We start from the raw sequence: 20,801 nt of genomic DNA on the forward strand, positions 1-20,801 counted from the left end.
CATAACCCCATTGAGAGACATACAAGGAACAACAAGAGTCTTAGATGTTAAGTACACATTCCTCATATGATTTATTTCATGTGTGATGCAAAGCTCTGTCACAACAGTTTATGGTGATGTGAAAGATCAAAGGGGATTGCTTTGATGACATAAAAAGCTGACATAAAGTAACATGTTAGTATATTTGATTTTACCCGGACAGTTCTTCTTGTCATTGAAATGACCTCAACACTTGTCAATTTAATCAATAACACCTCAGTTTATATTCTGTATTCGATCACCGGTGTCCATCCTTCAGTTATTTGTTATTGCATAAAGCTCCAAGTGCGTAGTTTTGGCAACTGGTTGCCGTAGCAACGTGTTGACGTATTTTGGGATCCAGAAATAGAAGGAAATAGAAGAGTCCCAGGCCATGCGTACTTATCCTAGCAAACATAGTTTTTTTGGACATCTGTGCTACACAAGACCTGACGAAATGTCTAGAAATATATTTAGTTCAACAAAATAGTGTGTGAGACCGGCTCTGTGTGATATAATGGTAGACCGTGTTTATTTGATACAGGAGTACGTAAAAGCATTTTAAGCGTTTTTCAACTTTTTTGACGTTTTCTCAGTGATCCCAATAACAAGAATACAATCTATAAGAATACCAGAGTAAAAAAACATCATAGAATGGTTATAAATGTATGTAGATATATCTGCATGAAAGGTGCTAGAACAACCATTTATAGTTCCACAAAGAACCATTCAGTAAAAGGTTCTTTAAACACCCATCACTTTCTTACATTTATATATATATATATATATATATATATATAAATGCATTTGATAAGATACAATATCAGTGAAATATCCCAAAAATTATGCTAATGATCTACTATTTAGCTACTTTAAATTCTGCCACAGTTTTGCATTATGACCCTGGCACCATTGGATTGAAAGGCTGGTACAACTGGGGGGCGATTGCCTGCATAATTTTTTGCATTTTTCTGTGCTTAATGTTTTTATTTAGTAGATAATGCAAATAAGTATTCAATAAATATTTAATAATAAATATTTAATTTACAATTATTTTATTTGACAATTGGGCATAACCCCCTTCAGACCCGGCCCGAAAGTAGCATCAGGTCAGCCAGGGTTAGTGAATCTATTACATCGGTATACCTCTAGTGTAACCACAAATATAGTCATCATTAACTCAAACATAGTTGTCAAAACTTAGTGGAACATGCAGTCAAAACAGTTTGTGTATTGTAAAAAAAAGAACATTTATTTCTTGTAAAGGCAGAACAATAACTCAAAGGTCAGACCCCTGAGTTCTACATGTACTGATTTAATGATTATATTATGTGTTTTGTGTGAGGAAGAGAGGAAAACAGAGATCAGTGATTCACACTGTGTTCTGAGAACAATAGAGGTTTACACTGCCTTTCAGTGTCACGCTGAATTAAAGGAATTATTGTCAAGCTGTTACATACACAGAGAAAGTAGAGCTTCTTGCTGGTGGTTTTGCTCGCTTTGTACAGCCAAGCATACAAAAAGAGAGACTAGTGTGTTTCTGAAATTTACACTAAAGCTACAACAAAAACACTTTCTTTCGCTTTCCTGCACGCACTGGCACTCCTATCAGAAAATGCTTAATTTTTTTATTATTTAACAAAACTTTAAATAGTTATGTATATATAATTATTTATTTGTTTATTTAGTTGTTTATTTAGTTGATTATATTTATTATTATTTTATTGTTATTTTCTATGTTCATTGCCTACTGTATTGCCTCCTGTTCTTGTTTAATCCTTTTCCCACCCCACATATTTGCAAATGCATAATGTAAAACTACAATTAAAGAGAGTAAGAGAGACAGAGACAGAGAGAGACAGAGAGAGAGAGAGAGAGCGAGAGAGAGAAGCTCAGGGTGCATGGCTAAGCTGTTTCCTCGCATGAACTTGTAAACAACACATGCGGGAGGTCAGATAAGGATGCGTCGCTGTTCTTCTCACAGATTCAGTAGTCTTGTGTCCTGTAATAACCTAAAATCGCCTCAGATGTATAGGGAGAGCTACTTAAGATTTACTCACGTGCAGTGGTCAAAGCAGGTGACTACTGAGTTTAAGGACTTTCAAGCACACACAAAGACTCGAGAAGTCAAAAGCATTGCAAAAGTGTTTAAATCATATTTTTCAATGTCATGTCATTTTTTTCTTTTTATTCAATGCTTATTTACATTGGCTTTACCTCAAGAGCTCCACAAGAATAAGCAAACTTCGTCCCCTGAACAGAGACCTTGTATCCTTTTATTTATGTACTTTCTTCCTTAAAGTCTGCTTAGAAATGTTATGTTTTCTGTACATCTTGATTTGTCCTGATAAGTAAATGCGTTACTAGGCTGGAATGTAAAGTGCAACGCAGTCGCTGCAACTTGGTCTGTTTCCATGACAAGCTGGATCAATGAGAATCTTCATTCTTCATTCACACAGAAGCCGAGCATGTATGTCGCGCTACATACGTTCAGCGATAACCTTGCCTTTGCCTTTGCCCTGTTTGTTTAAAGGGTACAGAGTTTAAGCAGTTAAGTGTGTCAATGTGTTAAAGCCTGACCTGGACTGGATTAACAGGGGACACCTGCTACAGCTCAAACACACACTTACACCCACCCGCACACACACTAGAGAGAAAGAAAGAGTAAATCCCACTTGATAAACTTGTTGTTTATATCAGAATTAAGTATGTACTGACGTATCATCCTTAATGTTCAAAATTATAATTTATTAGACCTTGGTTCAGGATTCAATATTTTAATGCAATAACAGTTCAAGTATGTGAGGACAGTAATTTATAGCTGTTAATGTGTCACATTGTAACACACATGACCTTTCCTCCAGTTTCTCTGCTCGATGAGGGCTGGGTGATGGCCAACGTTACATATACAGTTCAAGGAAGTTCCTCATGGGACCCATAAAGAGTGTAAAATGAGCATTCTACAAAAATACCATATATCAGTTTTTTGTGTTGTTTTCCTTCACATTAAGGTCCTTAAATCAAGATATTCACTTGAGAAATAAGAGCATTGCTTGATTTCAGACGGCAAAAACAAAAGCAAAATTACCAAAAAATGATTGTATAAGTTTGCTTTGTTTTGTAAAACAAGACAAAAAAATCTTGAGTTTGGAAGATTATACAGCGTACATATACAGTATGCTAACAATGCAGTTACAAATAATATAGTACTTGTGGCTGTCTCCAGTATTTACCAGTACTACAGTAAATAATTCTGTAAAATAGGGCACATATGCAATATAAAGACAATTTATATGGATTTTTACAGCTGTTTCACTATTTTTTGTTTTCTCCTTTTTGAATATTGCACTGCATTTCGTTTGTGTCCATAACTGAAATGTCTGAAAAATAAATGGATGATATGGGAGAAAATTACCAGCACATCATACAATATTACTTCTTAACATTATATTATCTTAAAAATGGTGAAGTACAATTGAAGAAAGGTTGTGTTTTTTGGATTTCAACAGTCTCAGAAAATATAGAGAATTTCATTGTAGAGAAAACAAAACACTGCCATCCCATTAAACATCCGTATTTGTATCCCACAGAAAAAGATAAGTCAATGTTTAGAATGACACTGTGGGTAAAAGTTTTATGCTTGCTTGTAATACAGTTTTAATGGATGGGCGTTTTCATTGTTACATTAACGGTGGGATTTAAATGAGACCTGATGTTTTTCATCTCAAATCCAAAGTACTGTCACGTCTCACACCTCATGTTGTGTCATTTATTGCAGCAGATGGCCCTGAGACTGATCTCTGTAGTTCACTGAGAAAACGCTTGTGTGGCTTCTCGCACAACAGGCAACGCTCTAATGGCTGGGGTTGTTTATGTGTTTGCGTAAGCAAAACGAAATTACTGCTGTTCCTCCATGGCATGAAAAACATGCATGCTGTAAGTTTTGGTAAAATGAGCTGTTGTACAATACAAATAACAAGCTTGTTCTCCAAACAGACATCAACAAAAACTTGATTACAAGGAATGATTAAGATCCGGCCCTATGGACATTATGTGACTGACTTAACAAGGCCAAACCGTCCATATACTGTATATTGAAGGTAAAACATGTCATAAACGTTCGGAATGACTTGAGTAAATAGTTGAGTGAATCTTTCCCTTTAATTCAACAACTCTAATCCATTCCAGAAACTTGGAAAATGCTTCCCAGCATGTTACCGTAAACATTGCATAATCAGCTCTTATGCAAAGAAATCTGAATTATGAAAGACGGCCTCTTATCCAAGCAAGTTATCTCACCTTTCACCCAATTTATATTACTGCCTTTGAGTGATCTAGATGAGATGATAATTCATTTCCCATAAAGTACAGCACTTCAAAGAAGAGCATGGTGTACTTTTATGGTTCTGCGTCATTGCATTTTCATTGTAACATGATGTGTATGTGATCTTTTTTCAAGCTCTGCCAAACAATTTTGTTTTGTAATTTTTGTGACTGGGTAGAGCATTGCGCAAAAGTCTAGGGGGGTCTGATCCTAGTGAACCCACATACAGTACTATTAATGAGAAATGTATAGCTTGAATGCTCGTCAAACGCTTCGGATAAAATCATCTGCCAAATGCATAAATGTAAATGTAATATCTAAAGAAAGAACAGATGGTCTCACGTCACTAGTCTAAATATAGCATTTGCTCATGTATTGAGGACAACACTCGTTTTTCAGGACACGATGCAGAGTAAAGACGCGGGGAGGGGGGGGGGGGGGGTTGCGCAATATTACTTAATGGGCTCCAAAAGATTATTCTGACGAAAACTGTAACGAGGGAGAGATTAGGGATGGGAGGGTCCTGCTTACGGAGGTGGGCGGTAGCCACTCTACACGGAACCATGTGGTTCAGACGGGGTTATGGCGCGTCCTCGACTGAACCTGATGGTCCAAAGACACAAATAGAGGCTGCGCGCATTACGCGCGCAACAGACACGAAACGACACGCAGAGCGCAGCCGGTAACGGTGTGTTTTATCTGAATCGGTATAAACGCAACTCATTCGTGTTTTCTCGTGAACAGAACCGTGTTGGACCGGCTTCTCCACGGATGCAATTCTCGACCACCGGCGACTTCTGGACAGAATTACGCGCTTTATAATGGTAACGTCCTTGTTTGTGTTAGCTTTTCAAGATTACACATTTGCTGTTTTTAATGATATAGGGGTTGTGTACGAAGTGTGTAGACAGTAAATACTTGATATTTGATACAATTTTCTGGCAGTTGCCCAATCGCGTAGAAAAACGAACTAAAGTTTGACTAACCAGTGTCGCCTAACTGTGTTTCCTCTCCATGGCATTAGTATCAAATCTATGGTCATGCAATCTTTAATCAGTTTTTAGAAAATAAAACATTGTACTTACTATTATAATAAACCCATGTTAACCGTTGCTTAAGGATGTGTAATGTTTAAATGTTTGTTTCATGTATCACCAGTTGGGAATGTCTGTATAGAATAACACTAGCCTAACAATTCAGGTAACGGGACAGTAACATTATGCAATAGTAGAGATGGCGTACATGAATCCATATCAGAAGTAATTTTTGAAAAAATACATGTTTTTAAAACGATTTAGTCATTCATTCTTTTATTTATTTGTAATTTTAGATTAAAACTCATCCATTTAAAGCATATAACTCCCCAAAATATATATTTTAATAAAATGCAGTAAGGTTTCCTAACTTGTGGTGTGTTGAGTAAGACAGGATTTCATCACGAAAGTGACTCACTGGGACAGAAAGATGATAGACTCACTCATGCACAAACTGTTCTGCATGTAGGTCAACACAGGAAATCCTAGAGGGAACAGTCTGTTAATATAAAGTACATGATGGTAAAGAACGGCCTTTTTTTTCAGTCTGTTAGTCGTTTAATATGTAAACTTTACCCCTATAAAACAGAGATTACTAGACGTTGCTTTATTTAAAGTGTCAATAAATGTGTGATGCAGTTTAGCACGTACTGTGCTGGGATGTAATGAAGTTACGTAACATCGTGTTGTAATGGATCTTATGTAACTGATGGAGTGCTGTTTATATCTTTCTCCCACCAGGTGGAGCCATCGCTGCTTCAGTAACAGCTCACAAATACAGAAGAGGGAACACATTGACCAACTACAATATTTCTCACTAGTTATAAAATAATCCCAACGATGTTTGAAGAATCATCTCCGGAGCACACTGGAGTTTTGAAGGTTGTCGAGTCGGCCTCACCTGCCGCAATGCTGGGGTTAAACGTGGCCGCTCCCAGCCCGATGTCCTTCACGGATGAGGCCGTGTCCATCCTCACCTCGAGTAGTTTGCTTGCACGTTCGCTGTTGGGCCGAACGTCGGCTTTAAAGCGCAAAGACGCCGCCCCGCTAAGCCCCGCCCTGAGACGCAAGCGGGAGTTCATTCCGAGCGAAAACAAGGACGAGGGGTACTGGGACAAGCGCAAGAAAAACAACGAAGCCGCCAAGCGCTCCCGCGAGAAACGCCGGGTCAACGACATGGTCCTGGAGAACCGCGTTCTAGCATTGCTCGAGGAGAACGCCAGGCTCAGAGCGGAACTTCTGGCTCTCAAGTTTCGCTTCGGGATGGTTAAAGATCCGTCCAACGCTTCTATACTTCCGCTGATGACAGAACCGTGCATTCCACAGCCTTCAGCCCCACATTACTACCTTCCCCGCGGGGATGGAGTCCAGCACGTGTCGCACCAGTCGAGCGGGCCTCAGTCTGGACGGGGTCTCAGAGACACGAGCAGCATGTCTGAAGATTCGGGGTTCTCTACTCCGAGTGGCTCTAGTGTCGGTAGTCCAGTCTACTTTGAGGACAGACTGAGTGATCACGGCAAGCTTTCCCCACACCGTGCGGATGAGCTCGGGTACGAGTCCAATCACTCCCCAAATACCGATGGCCATGGAGCCATGGGACACGTGCCGTTGTACAGTCGCTTGGAGCCGCTGGAAAGCATGAGGAGTCTCCCGCACAAGCTGCGATTTAAGTCGCCGGGCGGCGGTGAAGGTGACAATCCTGGTGGGCGACAAAGTCCCGTGGTGGGCCCTAGAGTACCCGTCCCATCGGGTGCCAACGAAGTGGCGGGATACTGGGCGCAGCACGATGGAGAAGATACCAGAAGAGTGATGCACTGCAGTACAGCCCGAACCTACAACCATGGCTTGAACCCGAATGAGTCGCAGTACCAGACCGAGAACAGCGTGCTGAAATCTCAGCTCAGCTCGCTCAGCGAGGAGGTGGCCCAGCTCAAAAAGCTCTTTTCCGAGCAACTTCTTACCAAACCGAATTAGAGATGGCAACACACTGGAACTGGGATACAAGAGGACTTCCAAACGTCCATAATATCATCACAGACTTTTCATGGTTAAAAAAGCGACACATGCATCACTACCTCTTCACATTGACAGTAACCAAATCGGTCCATATATCATCATAAATCATCTCTTTTAAACCCACAATTCCTTTAAAACTCGCAAGAGCATTCCAGCAGCGTCAGGATGCGCGTCACAATGTCTCATCGTGATTTCCTCCAAACACTGTGATCTTTCCTCAAAAATGCCTCAGGCTGCTGTAAAATAAACAGCGTAGGTCAGTGTAGAGTGTAAAATCCTCCATTCTTCTATCATGTGCCAAATCGAGTCAAATCAGTGAGCACAATGTGATATTTGGTGAGCCGATCAGTCTGTACACTGTAATGTTTCTCCTGTGGTTAGCGAGTGCTGTGAGCTCATGAATGGAGGAAGTGTTATGCCACAGATAAACACAGAACGGGACACCAGGGAGAGCCAAATATCTGTGAACGTCATGTGGTTTAGTCGAAGTGATGACGGTTTTTATTGCCATATTTGATCTCATTAATTGTCACCATGATGACCCGGTAGCAGCTCAGCATTGAGTTTTACTGCATTCTTTATTTCTCATACGGATCACTGCCATCGTCCAGACGAGGATATCTTATAGAAATACACTGTTACTTGCATTTTTATGGTGACGTTTGTGTTTGTGTATGGTATACGTTGTAAGTTTGTGTGAATAAATCTTCGAACAGCGTTTGTTTGTCTCAGTTGTTGAATGCAGAGATTTGTGTTGGAAAAAGATAGTAATACTGTTTATTAATATAATGTGATTTTTTTACTTCATTGTTTTATTTGAGTGTCAAAGGGAATATCAAATATGTTATTTAAAAAATGTAATGGTGAAAATGTAAAAGTAGTAGATTTAATCAATCGTTCATTATTATTGTTCTTTTGTAAAAGTACAAATGTTACTTTTTTACACCAAATAATTTATAGATAACCAGTTTTATCACAGGTTCAACTACAAAATGTCAACATGAGGTATAAACAACAATTAACCAATAGAAGAACAAAGAATACATGGTTCTCTAAATAAAGATAAATCTTTGTTAATGATTTAAGAGAACAAGTTCTACTCTCCATAAACTCTGGAAGAGATTTTTTGAAGCAAATTACATTTAAAATCTTTATTGCCAAGTGTGCTTGCACACACAAGGAATTTTATTTGGTGTTGAACGCTTCTAGTACAGACATTCAACACAATGACAATACAAATATAATAAGATTTCCAGTCTTAAAGATTCTAAAATATGCATATATAAAATAATAGATGGTAAATGGGGGATAACAACATATAAGAGGCATTGTACAGGGTATATGTTCTAAAACCAGAAAGAAACATCTCGTTGTGTAAGATTAAGGATTTTTCATCCACTGCTGTCCATAAGAATCAACAACCCAGATACACAATAACAGGAGGAGAAAAACATCAAAACAGATCATTTGCAGCGCACGGGTGTTCTTGTAAAACCACCGCAATCCACAAGAGGGCAGTAAAACATTCCAATAATTTTGTTTCGCCAATCTGCTTCAAGACAATATCGCCACGTTATACTTATATATCTAGTTATATGACATGTAAGGGTGGTGTATAATATAAAAGACACGTGGTCGCAAATTAGCTTAAACATCGGAATCTCCATATATTTCATTTGCACCAAAAATAAACATCTTACAGAGAATGTATTTAAACCCCCTAAGAAGTGAGCTCTCCCGAGGGAACATCGCTGACGTAAGTGAATATAAATATAGCTCTTAGAGTCTATATAAGGAAATAAACTGTCACGCAGATTTTCTTAGGCTACAATGTTTGTTTGCGAGTTCTCTCAATGAATTCTTCATTGATGGTTGATTTTCATTCATAGGTCATTATTGCTCTTTTTTAAGGTTACACAGAACTTTGTGTCGCAATGATGATTCTACCTCTTTGACCTCATTTGCACTGGTCGCTGGCCGAGAGTTGCCGTTCAATGGGAGGCTGGTTCTGACGTTGGGCGGTTACATAACGGTTGCCATGACAACCTCATCCAGACGATGATGTATGGGATCGGAGGTTGACGTAAATGGGGGAGGTGCTGTTGTCCTCCAAATTCAAGGTCATCATAAAAAACAATTGAGACGGAGACGTAACTTATTTATTAACGGACAAGTGACTTATTTATTTATCCACAACTAGGAAAAAGTGTTCATTTAAATCAAATAAAAAAATCTTAAAACATTTGCGATGACTTGATGACATCATGTTATGCACGGGGTAGTTTAGAGTTCTTTGCACTATTTTGTCATATTTTAAATTTCAGATGAAGCAAACACATATTAGGTTGAGACAAAGCCGTTTACCTGCATGTCTAGCCTATAGTGATAATTTCTCAAAAATGTAGGTAGTTTTAGTCAATATCCACATTTTAAAGTAAACGAGGTCTTATGCGCATTATATTTAAAATGTTTGTATTTTTTGCCATGGCTCCAGCATCTTAATATAGTCTGTTGAAGGCATAACAGTCTCTGTCTACATCCATACAGTAACCTTATTACGAATATCTCCGTCCTACATTTGAGTGGGTCTGGCCCGTAGCCTGATCCCTCCCAGCGCTCACGTCGCCAAACGCGTTCGGACGGAGAGAGGGAGGGACGGAGGAAGGCATAGATGTGGGTGGGGGCAAATGAGAGAAAGAGAGAAAGAAAACGTGACAAGGCACCCGAAGCGTCCTGTTATGCAACTGCTGACCTACTAACATACATTTCTAAACAGAAGCAGCGAGCGGCAGGATACTGTAGCGCCTCGCCAACAAAACACAAGGAATCAGGGCAAACGCGCGCACGGGCTGCGCAATCCACGCGGAAAAAATCAGCCACCTCGAATCACTTTGCCCGTTTTATCTCAACCGCCGAGGCTTATACAAAGGGTCCACGAGAGTATAATTCAAGCCCACGGACGCCCGATATAGTGGATACATTCAAACGGTACGTTTGCGACTTTGCTTGGGTACTTCTTGACGCGCACACGAACCAGGTGTAAAAGCCAAATAATATTAAATGTTGCTTTCTTAGGTTTCTGTTGTGATTTCGCGGAATGTGTACACGTGTAATAGATGCAATTATAGCGCATTAAAACAAGGTGAGGTGACTGCAATGGAAATGCGTTAGCACTATGTTTCGGGGCATTACGCATGACCATTACAGGTTGAGATGTCGCTCAATATGCATGTTTTTAGTTCAGGAGAGGGGACATCACGGAACAATTTAACATGGACAGGAGATGAACATTATATTTTTATGCGACCTGCATGTAAACAAGTTTACGGTTTATGTCCGTATTTGTAATAGGTGTTTGCCAGTACGCCATGTGTTAGAGCTGTGATTTTTTTTTTCGATCAGCATGAATGTTTTATATGTAGGCCTATGCAATGTAGGCTATATATATATAATGTAATGGGTTTTTCCAATGCAGTTGCGAAAACGTTTCACACACTTGTCAACACCACCAAAACGTTTTCATTATATAGAAAGGCACATTGCACACATTTAAAGCGTTTTATATTTTTTCAACGTTTATTTATGTATATTAAATGGTTGATTGTTACGTTTTAAACAATGTTTGTCAATGTGTCACTAATAGACGTTACTCTAACGTGTTAAGTGCATTTGGGTTATGAGGTTTAACTGCGGACACACTTCTCGAAGTCACGTGCAGCCGTGCTTTAGGTAAAGGTTAACACGGGTGCTAACGTTACATGAATCAAATCTGTTAACCCTTTCCTGCTGTGATAACCTGAAATATGCAATGCAATATGTATATGTTTCCAGGTTGATATACATCATGATGATTCAGCAAAACTATTTTTCTGGTATCGTATTGTATTTAAAAGTTTAAAGGGAAGCTGTGCGTTAGTGTGTAAAATGCATTTGTACAGGTGAGAATAGATGTCAATCAACTTTTTCTAAGCATATCATCTTTACTTGATGAGACATTGTAATTTACATCTAGAAACAGTTTGCGTTCATATTACAACATGTATCTTGAAAAAAGTATAATATACTTTACTATAGTACCTATAGTGTTGCATTATAGTGCTTTAAATTATACTCCCATAAGGCTGGTGTAGATTCCTTAAGTACATATATTTTATATCCTTATATGTAATAATTATTTTGCTGATCATAATAGAACATATTTATGGTTCTTATATAGAACTTAAACAATGTTTTTTATAGTAACAGGAAAAGGGTGAGGTTGTGTTTTATTGATGGTATCTCGCTATGATGTAACATGTTGCTTCACCACACAACCTTACAGATAAGGGCAATAAGCAACGACACACATCTCAGGATTTGAGAGAAAGGGAATCAGAAGATAGACTTCTTTAAATCAACCTACCTTTACTACTGTAGGCATGCATATAGCCTGAAATTTGTGGGTGCAAGATTGCTTTGCGGTTTTCTATTGACGTTATGGAGTTGCATAAGGCCAATAAATGAGAAGTCGCAAATAAAAGGAACCCGGGGTCTTAACGACATCATGTGATCTGCTTACGTTTGTGCCAGCGCTGAATGTAGGTCACAGACCTGGGAAAACACACCCTGCTTTGACAAAGAAAAAACATTCTGCCAGTCTTGTGGGTAGTGCATCAACAACAAGACCACAAAAAAAAAAAACATTATTTGTATGAACAGTGCAGATTTGTTTTTCATTTTAGCACTTCTCTGAGGAAATATACATGTCTGTGGATATTCAGTCAGTAAATTTCTCAACTTTTCTTGATGTAGGAAAATTAGGGAGGAGGTGCGTGATTACTGTGTCGATGTGGCTAAAGGGAGAGGCGCATTACCGTTTGGTTTAGTAGGGCAAGAGAGCACATGTGACTGGAGAAACACATGGACTTGGTCAGAGCGTTCTTTTTTTTTTAAAGGATGATATGAGTGTGTTAATAGAAGGAGTTTGAATGGAACCCCGCCTGCCTGCCCAAGGCCTGCCCCTCTCCCAACAGAAGGACACAAACCCAGACGTGGAATCCAGAGGGAAAAAAGCACCCCCCCAGCCCACGTGCCGAATATTACATTCTGCCCCAGGGTCAATTACATGGCCGCAGCGAAATCCAGCGCCCCCGCCTTTCCCCATTGTTTCCATTACTGAAACAGCTCATGAAAGATTTCAGCTGAATTACAGTTTCCAGGCCTCGCCCAGCTCAAAACTTCAGTGGGCCAGACGGGCTATTTTTTCCCCTGCGAGAGCTGACCGTGTCCTATATAGCGCGAGTGAAATTGAGTTTTACTGGCCCGTTGTAATTTCAAGCTTAGGTAATGACAAACCATTCAAATGTTATTATTCGAAGTCTAGGAATCAATCCATGCGTCACATGCACCTTTGAATAACGGACAAGCAGGTGTGTCATTGGCGTCTCAATGCTATGACTTTGGTTATTAGTTGCATTGTTGCTAATGCAAGTAGATAAATGCGGTTTTAGTGACTAATGGGTGTGGTCGAGAAGCAAAGTAACTCATACACTGACTGCTAATATTTGCATCTCACATTATTTTGAAAAATCTTTGTCTGGATGGATGGCTGGATACTAGATAGATAGATGTATAGATACTAGATGGATGAATGGATGGATTGATACTAGACAGACAGACAGACAGACAGACAGACAGAAGACAGACAGACAGACAGATAGATAGATGATACTAGATAGATAGACAGATGGACGGACGGACGGACGGCAGATAGACAGACAGACAGACAGACAGACAGACAGACAGATAGATAGATAGATATAAAACAGACAGACAGACAGACAGACAGATAGATAGATGATACTAGATAGATAGACGGATGGACGGACGGCAGACAGACAGACAGACAGACAGACAGACAGACAGACAGACAGACAGACAGACAGACAGACAGATAGATAGATAGATAGATAGATAGATAGATAGATATAAAACAGACAGACAGACAGACAGACAGATAGATAGATAGATAGATAGATATAAAACAGACAGATAGATAGATATAAAACAGATAGATAGATAGATAGATAGATAGATAGATAGATAGATAGATAGATAGATAGATAGATAGATAGATAGATAGATAGATAGCTAGACAGACGGACGGACGGACGGATAGATAGATAGATAGATAGATAGATAGATAGATAGATAGATAGATAGATAGATAGATAGATAGATAGATAGCTAGACAGACAGACAGACAGACGGATAGATAGATAAATAAATGATACTAGATAGCTCCTAGATAGATAGATAGACGGATGGACGGACGTACGGTAGATAGACAGATAGATATCAGACAGACAGACAGACAGACAGATATAAAACAGATAGACGGACAGACAGACAGACAGACAGACAGATAGATAGATAGATAGATAGATAGATAGATAGATAGATAGATAGATAGATAGACATACAGATAGATATAGATAGAGATAGAGAGAGAGAGAGAGAGAGAGAGAGAGAGATAGATAGATAGATAGATAGATAGATAGATAGATAGATAGATAGATAGATAGATAGATAGATAGATAGATAGATAGATAGATAGACAGACAGACAGACAGACAGACAGACAGACAGACAGACAGACAGACAGACAGACAGACAGACAGACAGACGGATAGATAGATAAATAAATGATACTAGATAGCTCCTAGATAGATAGATAGACGGATGGACGGACGTACGGTAGATAGACAGATAGATATCAGACAGACAGACAGACAGACAGATATAAAACAGATAGACGGACAGACAGACAGACAGACAGATAGATAGATAGATAGATAGATAGATAGATAGATAGATAGATAGATAGATAGATAGATAGATAGATAGATAGATAGATAGATAGACATACAGATAGATATAGATAGAGATAGAGAGAGAGAGAGAGAGAGAGAGAGAGAGATAGATAGATAGATAGATAGATAGATAGATAGATAGATAGATAGATAGATAGATAGATAGATAGATAGATAGATAGATAGATAGATAGATAGATAGATAGATAGATAGATAGAGAATGAGAGAGATAGATAGATAGATAGATAGATAGATAGATAGATAGATAGATAGATAGATAGATAGATAGATAGATAGATAGATAGATAGATAGAGAATGAGAGAGAGAGAGAGAGAGAGAGAGATAGATAGATAGATAGATAGATAGATAGATAGATAGAGAATGAGAGAGATAGATAGATAGATAGATAGATAGATAGATAGATAGATAGATAGATAGATAGATAGATAGATAGATAGATAGATAGATAGATAGATAGATAGATAGATAGTCATCCAATTTTGTACATTTAGAGCCTATGTTACATTACATATACAACATATTCGTACCATCTCTCATTTCTTTTATCCTCAATCCATCGCTCGGTGCTCTATTCTAAGCAAGCATAATTCCCCTTCCCTCTCTAATGATGCCTGTTGCACTCCTGACCTACATCTGAGCACCGGGGAGAGGAGCCAGGCTCTTCGGTTCGAGCTGCCCAGTTTCTGGGTCAGTGGGTCAGGGAGGGAGTCTCGTTGTGTGCTTCATTTTTTGTGCACGTCAGTCAAATGAGCTTTGGTCTATTTCAACCCTGCTCGTACCCCTCAAACATCCCTTCTTTGTTTTTTATTATATGACCCTCTTCTTTGTGTATCATAAAGCAGTAAGCCCCAAGACGCAGTGGGTTACAGCTAAGGGCCTTCCATACGCATAGCAAGGTTTCATAACAAGTAAATAAAGTGATATTTGGGCTATGTGGTAAGACGTTATAAATCGGGGTATTTTATAACAGCTAAGAACTCAGCTCAACCAATCAAAATCAAGGACCAGAACTGACTGTATTATAATACTAATTTTGCACTCACAGGCTAAACCAGAACAGAACTGAAAGTGTTGATGGAAGCCGTCAGCTGTCTAGTTACGTAATGTTTCCTCAGATGTCTGGGATGACGGCACCGTGACCCATATAAAGGACAGGCAGATTATCGGATTACACTGCGTTCATCTACATATATGATCCTGACTCGTTTCAGATGCCCACATCATGGCTGAAGGATTGGTCACATTGGGAATTTCTAATGCAGATGCCATCTTCATTGCTACAGATGTGGTCATCGTGCCATTCTAAATGTTTAATGTTATGACAAAGGCAAATGTACTCCGAACTATGAGTCTCAAAGGCTTTGTGAAGTGTGTAATTATTTAAATCTCTGATCCCATTTTTTGGTAGCGTCAGCTATAAAGTAGGCCATTGATATGTTGGTCCACTTTTGGAAGCATCATGCACGGATCCTTTTGAAATGGTTGCCTTATGATTTACGAGTGTATTATTAGTTTATGGTATTCTAGAGCGCATATTAAATATAGCGAGAAACAAATTAAATTTAGGAGCAAATTTTTATGGGATCATATTTAGGATCCCACATGTCGCCTTAGCCCACCTGCTAGTTATGGAGAATGGGATCAGATGTTGCAGCCAAACTGATGTGCAAACTAAAAAGTGACGAAACTGAAAAGTTGATATTCAGACAGTTTAGGTCATAATAGATAATAATGTATAATCGGCTCACATTAATCATCTCTACTTTTCTATTCGATGGCTTTTACCACCCCCTCATCCCACCACCACTCGCATTAATCGAATGTTCCCCATTTCTCCTAATACCGAAAGACCTGACCTCAAATGCATTATTTGGCTTTTACTTGACCTCAGTTTGCATGTCATCTTGATTATGATAATAAGGTTTTCTTGTCATTTTAGTTTTTAGTTAAAGGATAACCTACCTGAAATGTTTTCTTTTAAAACCTTTTAGAGAATAATTATTCTAAGAAATCCGCTTTTTTCAACCGTTTATGTTTTGGAATATGATCCCCGGACCCTCACAGTGGGGCCCATTGTGCGCCAGACCGTCGTTTAATCTCGACAGAAGAGAGGATGTGCTCTAATGTTCATCCTTTAAAAGACAAAACCCTTGTTGTACTGGTTCTCTACAGCTCGGATGATGCAATGCAGGCTAATGTTTCAAAACGTCAAAGCAAACAATGTGCTCATTGCTAATGGTTACCATACGTGTCCTGTGAGGGAATTCTGTACAACGGTTAAACGTAAATGAAACACGTTTGAATAAATCTTTAATTCCTTTTTTCTTTTGAGCTTTTGTTTGAAGAGTATTTTGAGTCTCACTGGTGTTTTTAAAAACATTGTTCTTAACTTCCTTTGCGTCACAAGATCACCAGTGCCAAAGTCTAGTCAGACAGTTGAGGTCAAGGGTCACAGACAGACAAATCAATGGCAGGGTTAGGAAGTCAGACGGGGGTTGCCGGGGAACGTAAAAACATTCAGTAGCTGTCAGGGTTGAGTAGATGAGGCGGGGGGACATTAACTCAAAGCTGAATATTCCACTTCCTAATATCCCAGAAGAATCATGAAGAGTTTGATTAAAAATAGACAAAATCTACAAAAATCTACATATTCAGTGATTTCTTTGAAGTGCCTGCAGGCAAACTGTGAAGTGGTTAAAATCTGGAGGATGAACTAATCTGTCTTTTCTCTTTTATGTTTGCAGCCTTTCATCAAATGACTGACTGAAGCCTGAGAGAACGTCAGCTTCTCTGACTAAGAGACTCACGGGCGGCGGCAGACAGAGTGACCTATATCCTCCAAGAAGCCCTAGGCGCTGGGACGCATCCTGGTCAGCTTAGGAGAGCCAAGGAATAGACTGAAAACAAAAAAAGAGCTCAGAGTCCTCTAAAATAGTAGCCACCTTCTGCATACTAAAGGATATTTGCCGCTCTGTTTCACTTCTTTGGGATTTTGACTCAAATCGGAGACAGCCAAAGTTTAAGAAAGACTTTGCACACTGAGAATTTCTTGAGTTTGTATTTAGCCCGAGACACTTATCAATAAAATCAATGAGGTTCAGCTTTCCTAGAACAACTATACCTCATCAAGTTTTTGCTGATCCAGCGCCTTAGTTGAAAAGTTCAACACTACCATAACTAGGGAGATCTTTCCAGGATTCTTGTACACATCTTTTCATTCTCTTTTTTCTGTTACCGGCGGTGTAGCCAAGATCCGGAAACTGGCTGCCATCGGGGAACAATGGAAAGTTTAAACATACAAATCTCCCCAAGCACGAGCACAATATCAGAAAACTCGGACGGCTTTCCACCCTACAGCGACCTTCTACATTCACCCCAAATCAACCCTCGCCAGGGTCGCATTCTCAAACCAAAGCCGAACATGAGCTGCCGACGCAAACGCGAATTCATCTCGGACGAGAAGAAAGACGATTCCTACTGGGAAAAGCGACGCAAAAACAACGAGGCGGCCAAGCGTTCCCGGGAGAAGCGGCGCATCAACGACATGGTCCTGGAGACCAGAGTAATGGCACTAAATGACGAGAACGTTCGCCTAAAAACAGAGCTTTTACAACTTAAGCTCAGGTTCGGCCTCATTAGCACGGCCTCCTACGTGGAAAAGAGTCACCAGATTGGTGCATCGGGAGGCAGCTCAACATCTTCATCGACCCCCAATCACTTCTACCCCAATAACTATAGTGTTTCTCAGATGATGCTAAACTCTGATTCTTCTGAAACCGAGCAGTCCGTTCGAGGGGAGGGCCACATCAAGATGGTGAAATACTCCCCGCGGGGCTCCCTGTCGGATATGTCTGACAGCTCCTCGCGAGACAGCCCAGAGCCAATGAATTACGAAATCAAGCAGGAACGGGGACTAGACATGGACATAGTGGATTGCAGCACCACACAGCTCATGTTCAACATCCATCCCAGGTTGCCCACAGTACATCACCAGCAAACTTACGAACCAAGTTATCCGACCAACCAACAGATACACCGCCACGAGTCGATTGTAAGTCCCGTCCTCCCTCAGCCAGCGCAAAGAAGTGTCATCCTATACCGTTCCAGCAGTGCCTCGTTTCCTGTGGAAAGACAAGGGACCCAGGAACTAACTCACAAGCAACAGCCGAATCTTTCTCAGCCTACGGAGGGACGAACCGGAAGTCCCAAAATCTTGGCAGAGGTGACCAAGCAACTGGAGAGGAAGACTCTGGATTCTCCGTCTTTTAACTATGCAGATGACGAAGCGGTCAAAAGGAAATCTTACATCGTCCAGCAACCGAGCCACAGGGTCGATGCAGCTGTCCCAGACCTTCTGCTAACAAAAGAGGAGGTTGATCAAACACAGATGTGCCGTCAATCTAATGGCACCTTGGAGGACGACGAGCCACCGGTGTTGACATTTGAAGGAGGCTTGAGACACGAAAGCTACTACCATCCGCACTCAGGCAAGGACACTTCCTCAAGTGACGGGGATCCCCGTAGCTCTGATAAAGAGGGCTCCACTGATGATGAAGAGTCCCCCTCGTCTTCTTGCTCTGATACTGGCATCTACCACCCTCACGTATTCATGACCCAAAGCTCACCGAGCCAGTGCAAAGACGGAGAAATCAGAGGCACAGCCTTGCCCCACAAACTGAGACTCAAGCACAGAGCTCAGGGGAACAGCAGGGCCGCATCTCAAGACTCGCCAACGACACCACCCACTAACATCAATCCGTTACCTCAGCACCCTTACTTGGACCTGTCTCAATCAAGCCACCAGCAACACGTCGACAGAGAAAAAGACAGCAGGTCAATCGAAGGGTTTTGCAAGCAGGTCACCTCAACAGAGAGAGCAAGGATCGAATGCGGAATGAAGGATTCCAGCACGCGTAACAGTTGTAACCAGAGACATGACTGAACGGAAGCGAGACTTGCAGGGACATTGAATGAACTATAAGAACCCAGCTTTTTATCATCTTGAGGTCCTGCTTTGACCCTTTAGCAATACCCTGTTTGAATGCCCAGGGATGAAATAAGTGGACATTAGGACAAAACCTGATGCTGTGTATTATAATGTATATATCTACTTTGTTTGATTTGATTTGTTTGTTTGTTCTTCTCTTTAAGGTTACAGTGGCACTTTTACAAATGAATGAAATCTGATGCTTTATGATCATATGTTTTTTTAGTGCTACAGCAAGATGTCACAGACAGTGTAAATTCAACAGCAATATCTCTCTTATCTATTCTTTGTAAATAGATGACTCTAAGTGCCCCATTTATAGTTTGTGGCCGCTTTTACACCCTTAGTAAAGTGGCTTTTTATCATCTTTAAGCATACCAAATGCCGGAAGATTCAGAGAACACTTCCTTGACCAAAGATACATGGCTATTTGTGTACATACCTCTCTTCGGTCCCTACATCCACGTCTGTACCCACGTTCAACAGCCCAGCCTAGTTCCCTCAAACGTCAGCAACTTTTTCTTGTTTGAGCACTCGATTTGTTCGTATAAAAAGTGACATAATATATATGAATATATTTTTGGGACAAAAACAAAAAGATTACATAAAATGAACAGAGTTAAGATTATAATGAATATGTCATTGTCGTACATACTGTGTAGTTTACTGTAAAGTCTCCATCTCAGTGTGTTTGCTGTTTGAAATGCCACTTAATATAAAGTGTTTTTTACTTTTTAAACTTGCTATCTGAAACGTTTTTTTAGAAACTTATTTTGTAGGAAAATGACAAATGCCCCAAAGCCTTTTCACATTAGCAGGTCGTATTAGCCTCATGTTATAATAACACAAACAGTTTGCGGTTGTTGCTCACTGAAATGTCTGGTCTGCAAACACTACTTGGTGTATTATTGAAAAAGAAGTCCTCCCCCAGGTAATGTTTAACCCTTTAAAACAACGAATTCAGTTGCCTTTATATGTAGCCACCCTATTTATTTTTTTGCTTAGACATGCACTGATGTAAAAACGTCACTTCATCACTTGTTTTAGTGAAATGCGTCTATAGATGAGAAACCAAATCTGTTTTCCAGACCTTCCACAGAATAACAGAGATTCTTCTCTAGTCAGAAACTACATGTATGTTTTTCATGCTAAAAGAGGCTGAATATAACTTCTTTAAGTCCTTCATGTGTGGTTCGATTTAGAATCACAAACCCCTTTAATATTTGTCAGATTAATTTATGGCACTTGTGTATAATTGTAAAATATTTCCTCACGACACTGTGTTGTGTTTTTGAACTGTTTGGGGGCCATGTGTTGTCCTGTTTATCACTAGCATCATCTTTACTTTCTGTTTACTGCGATTGTGTTATTGCTCATCACGATGTGACTACAACTTTGCCATTTTAGTGTGTTTCAAAATGAGTGATGATTGATGTTTTTTAACAACAAAAAAATATGGACAGAAATGTGAGCGAGGCGTATTTCGGTGTTCTTGTGTGGACTGTGAGTGACACCGCCGGTTCTGCTGCTCTGTTTTCAAAAGGATGC

The 20,801-nt window shown here is 39.9% G+C and overlaps 2 protein-coding genes across 2 annotated transcripts in view; both read left to right on the forward strand.

Moving 5' to 3' along the window:
* The first annotated feature begins 4,874 nt into the window (after positions 1-4,874).
* Positions 4,875-8,110, forward strand: nfil3-6 (nuclear factor, interleukin 3 regulated, member 6). The gene is made up of 2 exons (XM_056754009.1): positions 4,875-5,166; positions 6,118-8,110. The coding sequence occupies exon 2, from the start codon at positions 6,217-6,219 to the stop codon at positions 7,348-7,350; it is 1,134 nt and encodes a 377-aa protein (XP_056609987.1). The 5' UTR covers positions 4,875-5,166; positions 6,118-6,216; the 3' UTR covers positions 7,351-8,110.
* Positions 8,111-9,944: 1,834 nt separating this feature from the next.
* nfil3-2 (nuclear factor, interleukin 3 regulated, member 2) overlaps positions 9,945-20,801 on the forward strand; it is a 10,936-nt gene continuing 79 nt past the window's right edge. The window contains exons 1-2 of the mRNA XM_056753679.1: positions 9,945-10,380; positions 17,011-20,801. The exon at positions 17,011-20,801 is cut by the window's right edge and continues 79 nt beyond it. Coding sequence (XP_056609657.1) covers positions 17,547-19,208 — 1,662 coding nt within the window. The 5' untranslated portion in view covers positions 9,945-10,380; positions 17,011-17,546 and the 3' untranslated portion in view covers positions 19,209-20,801. The remainder of the gene's footprint in view (positions 10,381-17,010) is intronic.

This window comes from Triplophysa dalaica, chromosome 7, assembly GCF_015846415.1.
Source record: "Triplophysa dalaica isolate WHDGS20190420 chromosome 7, ASM1584641v1, whole genome shotgun sequence".
NCBI lineage: Eukaryota > Metazoa > Chordata > Actinopteri > Cypriniformes > Nemacheilidae > Triplophysa > Triplophysa dalaica.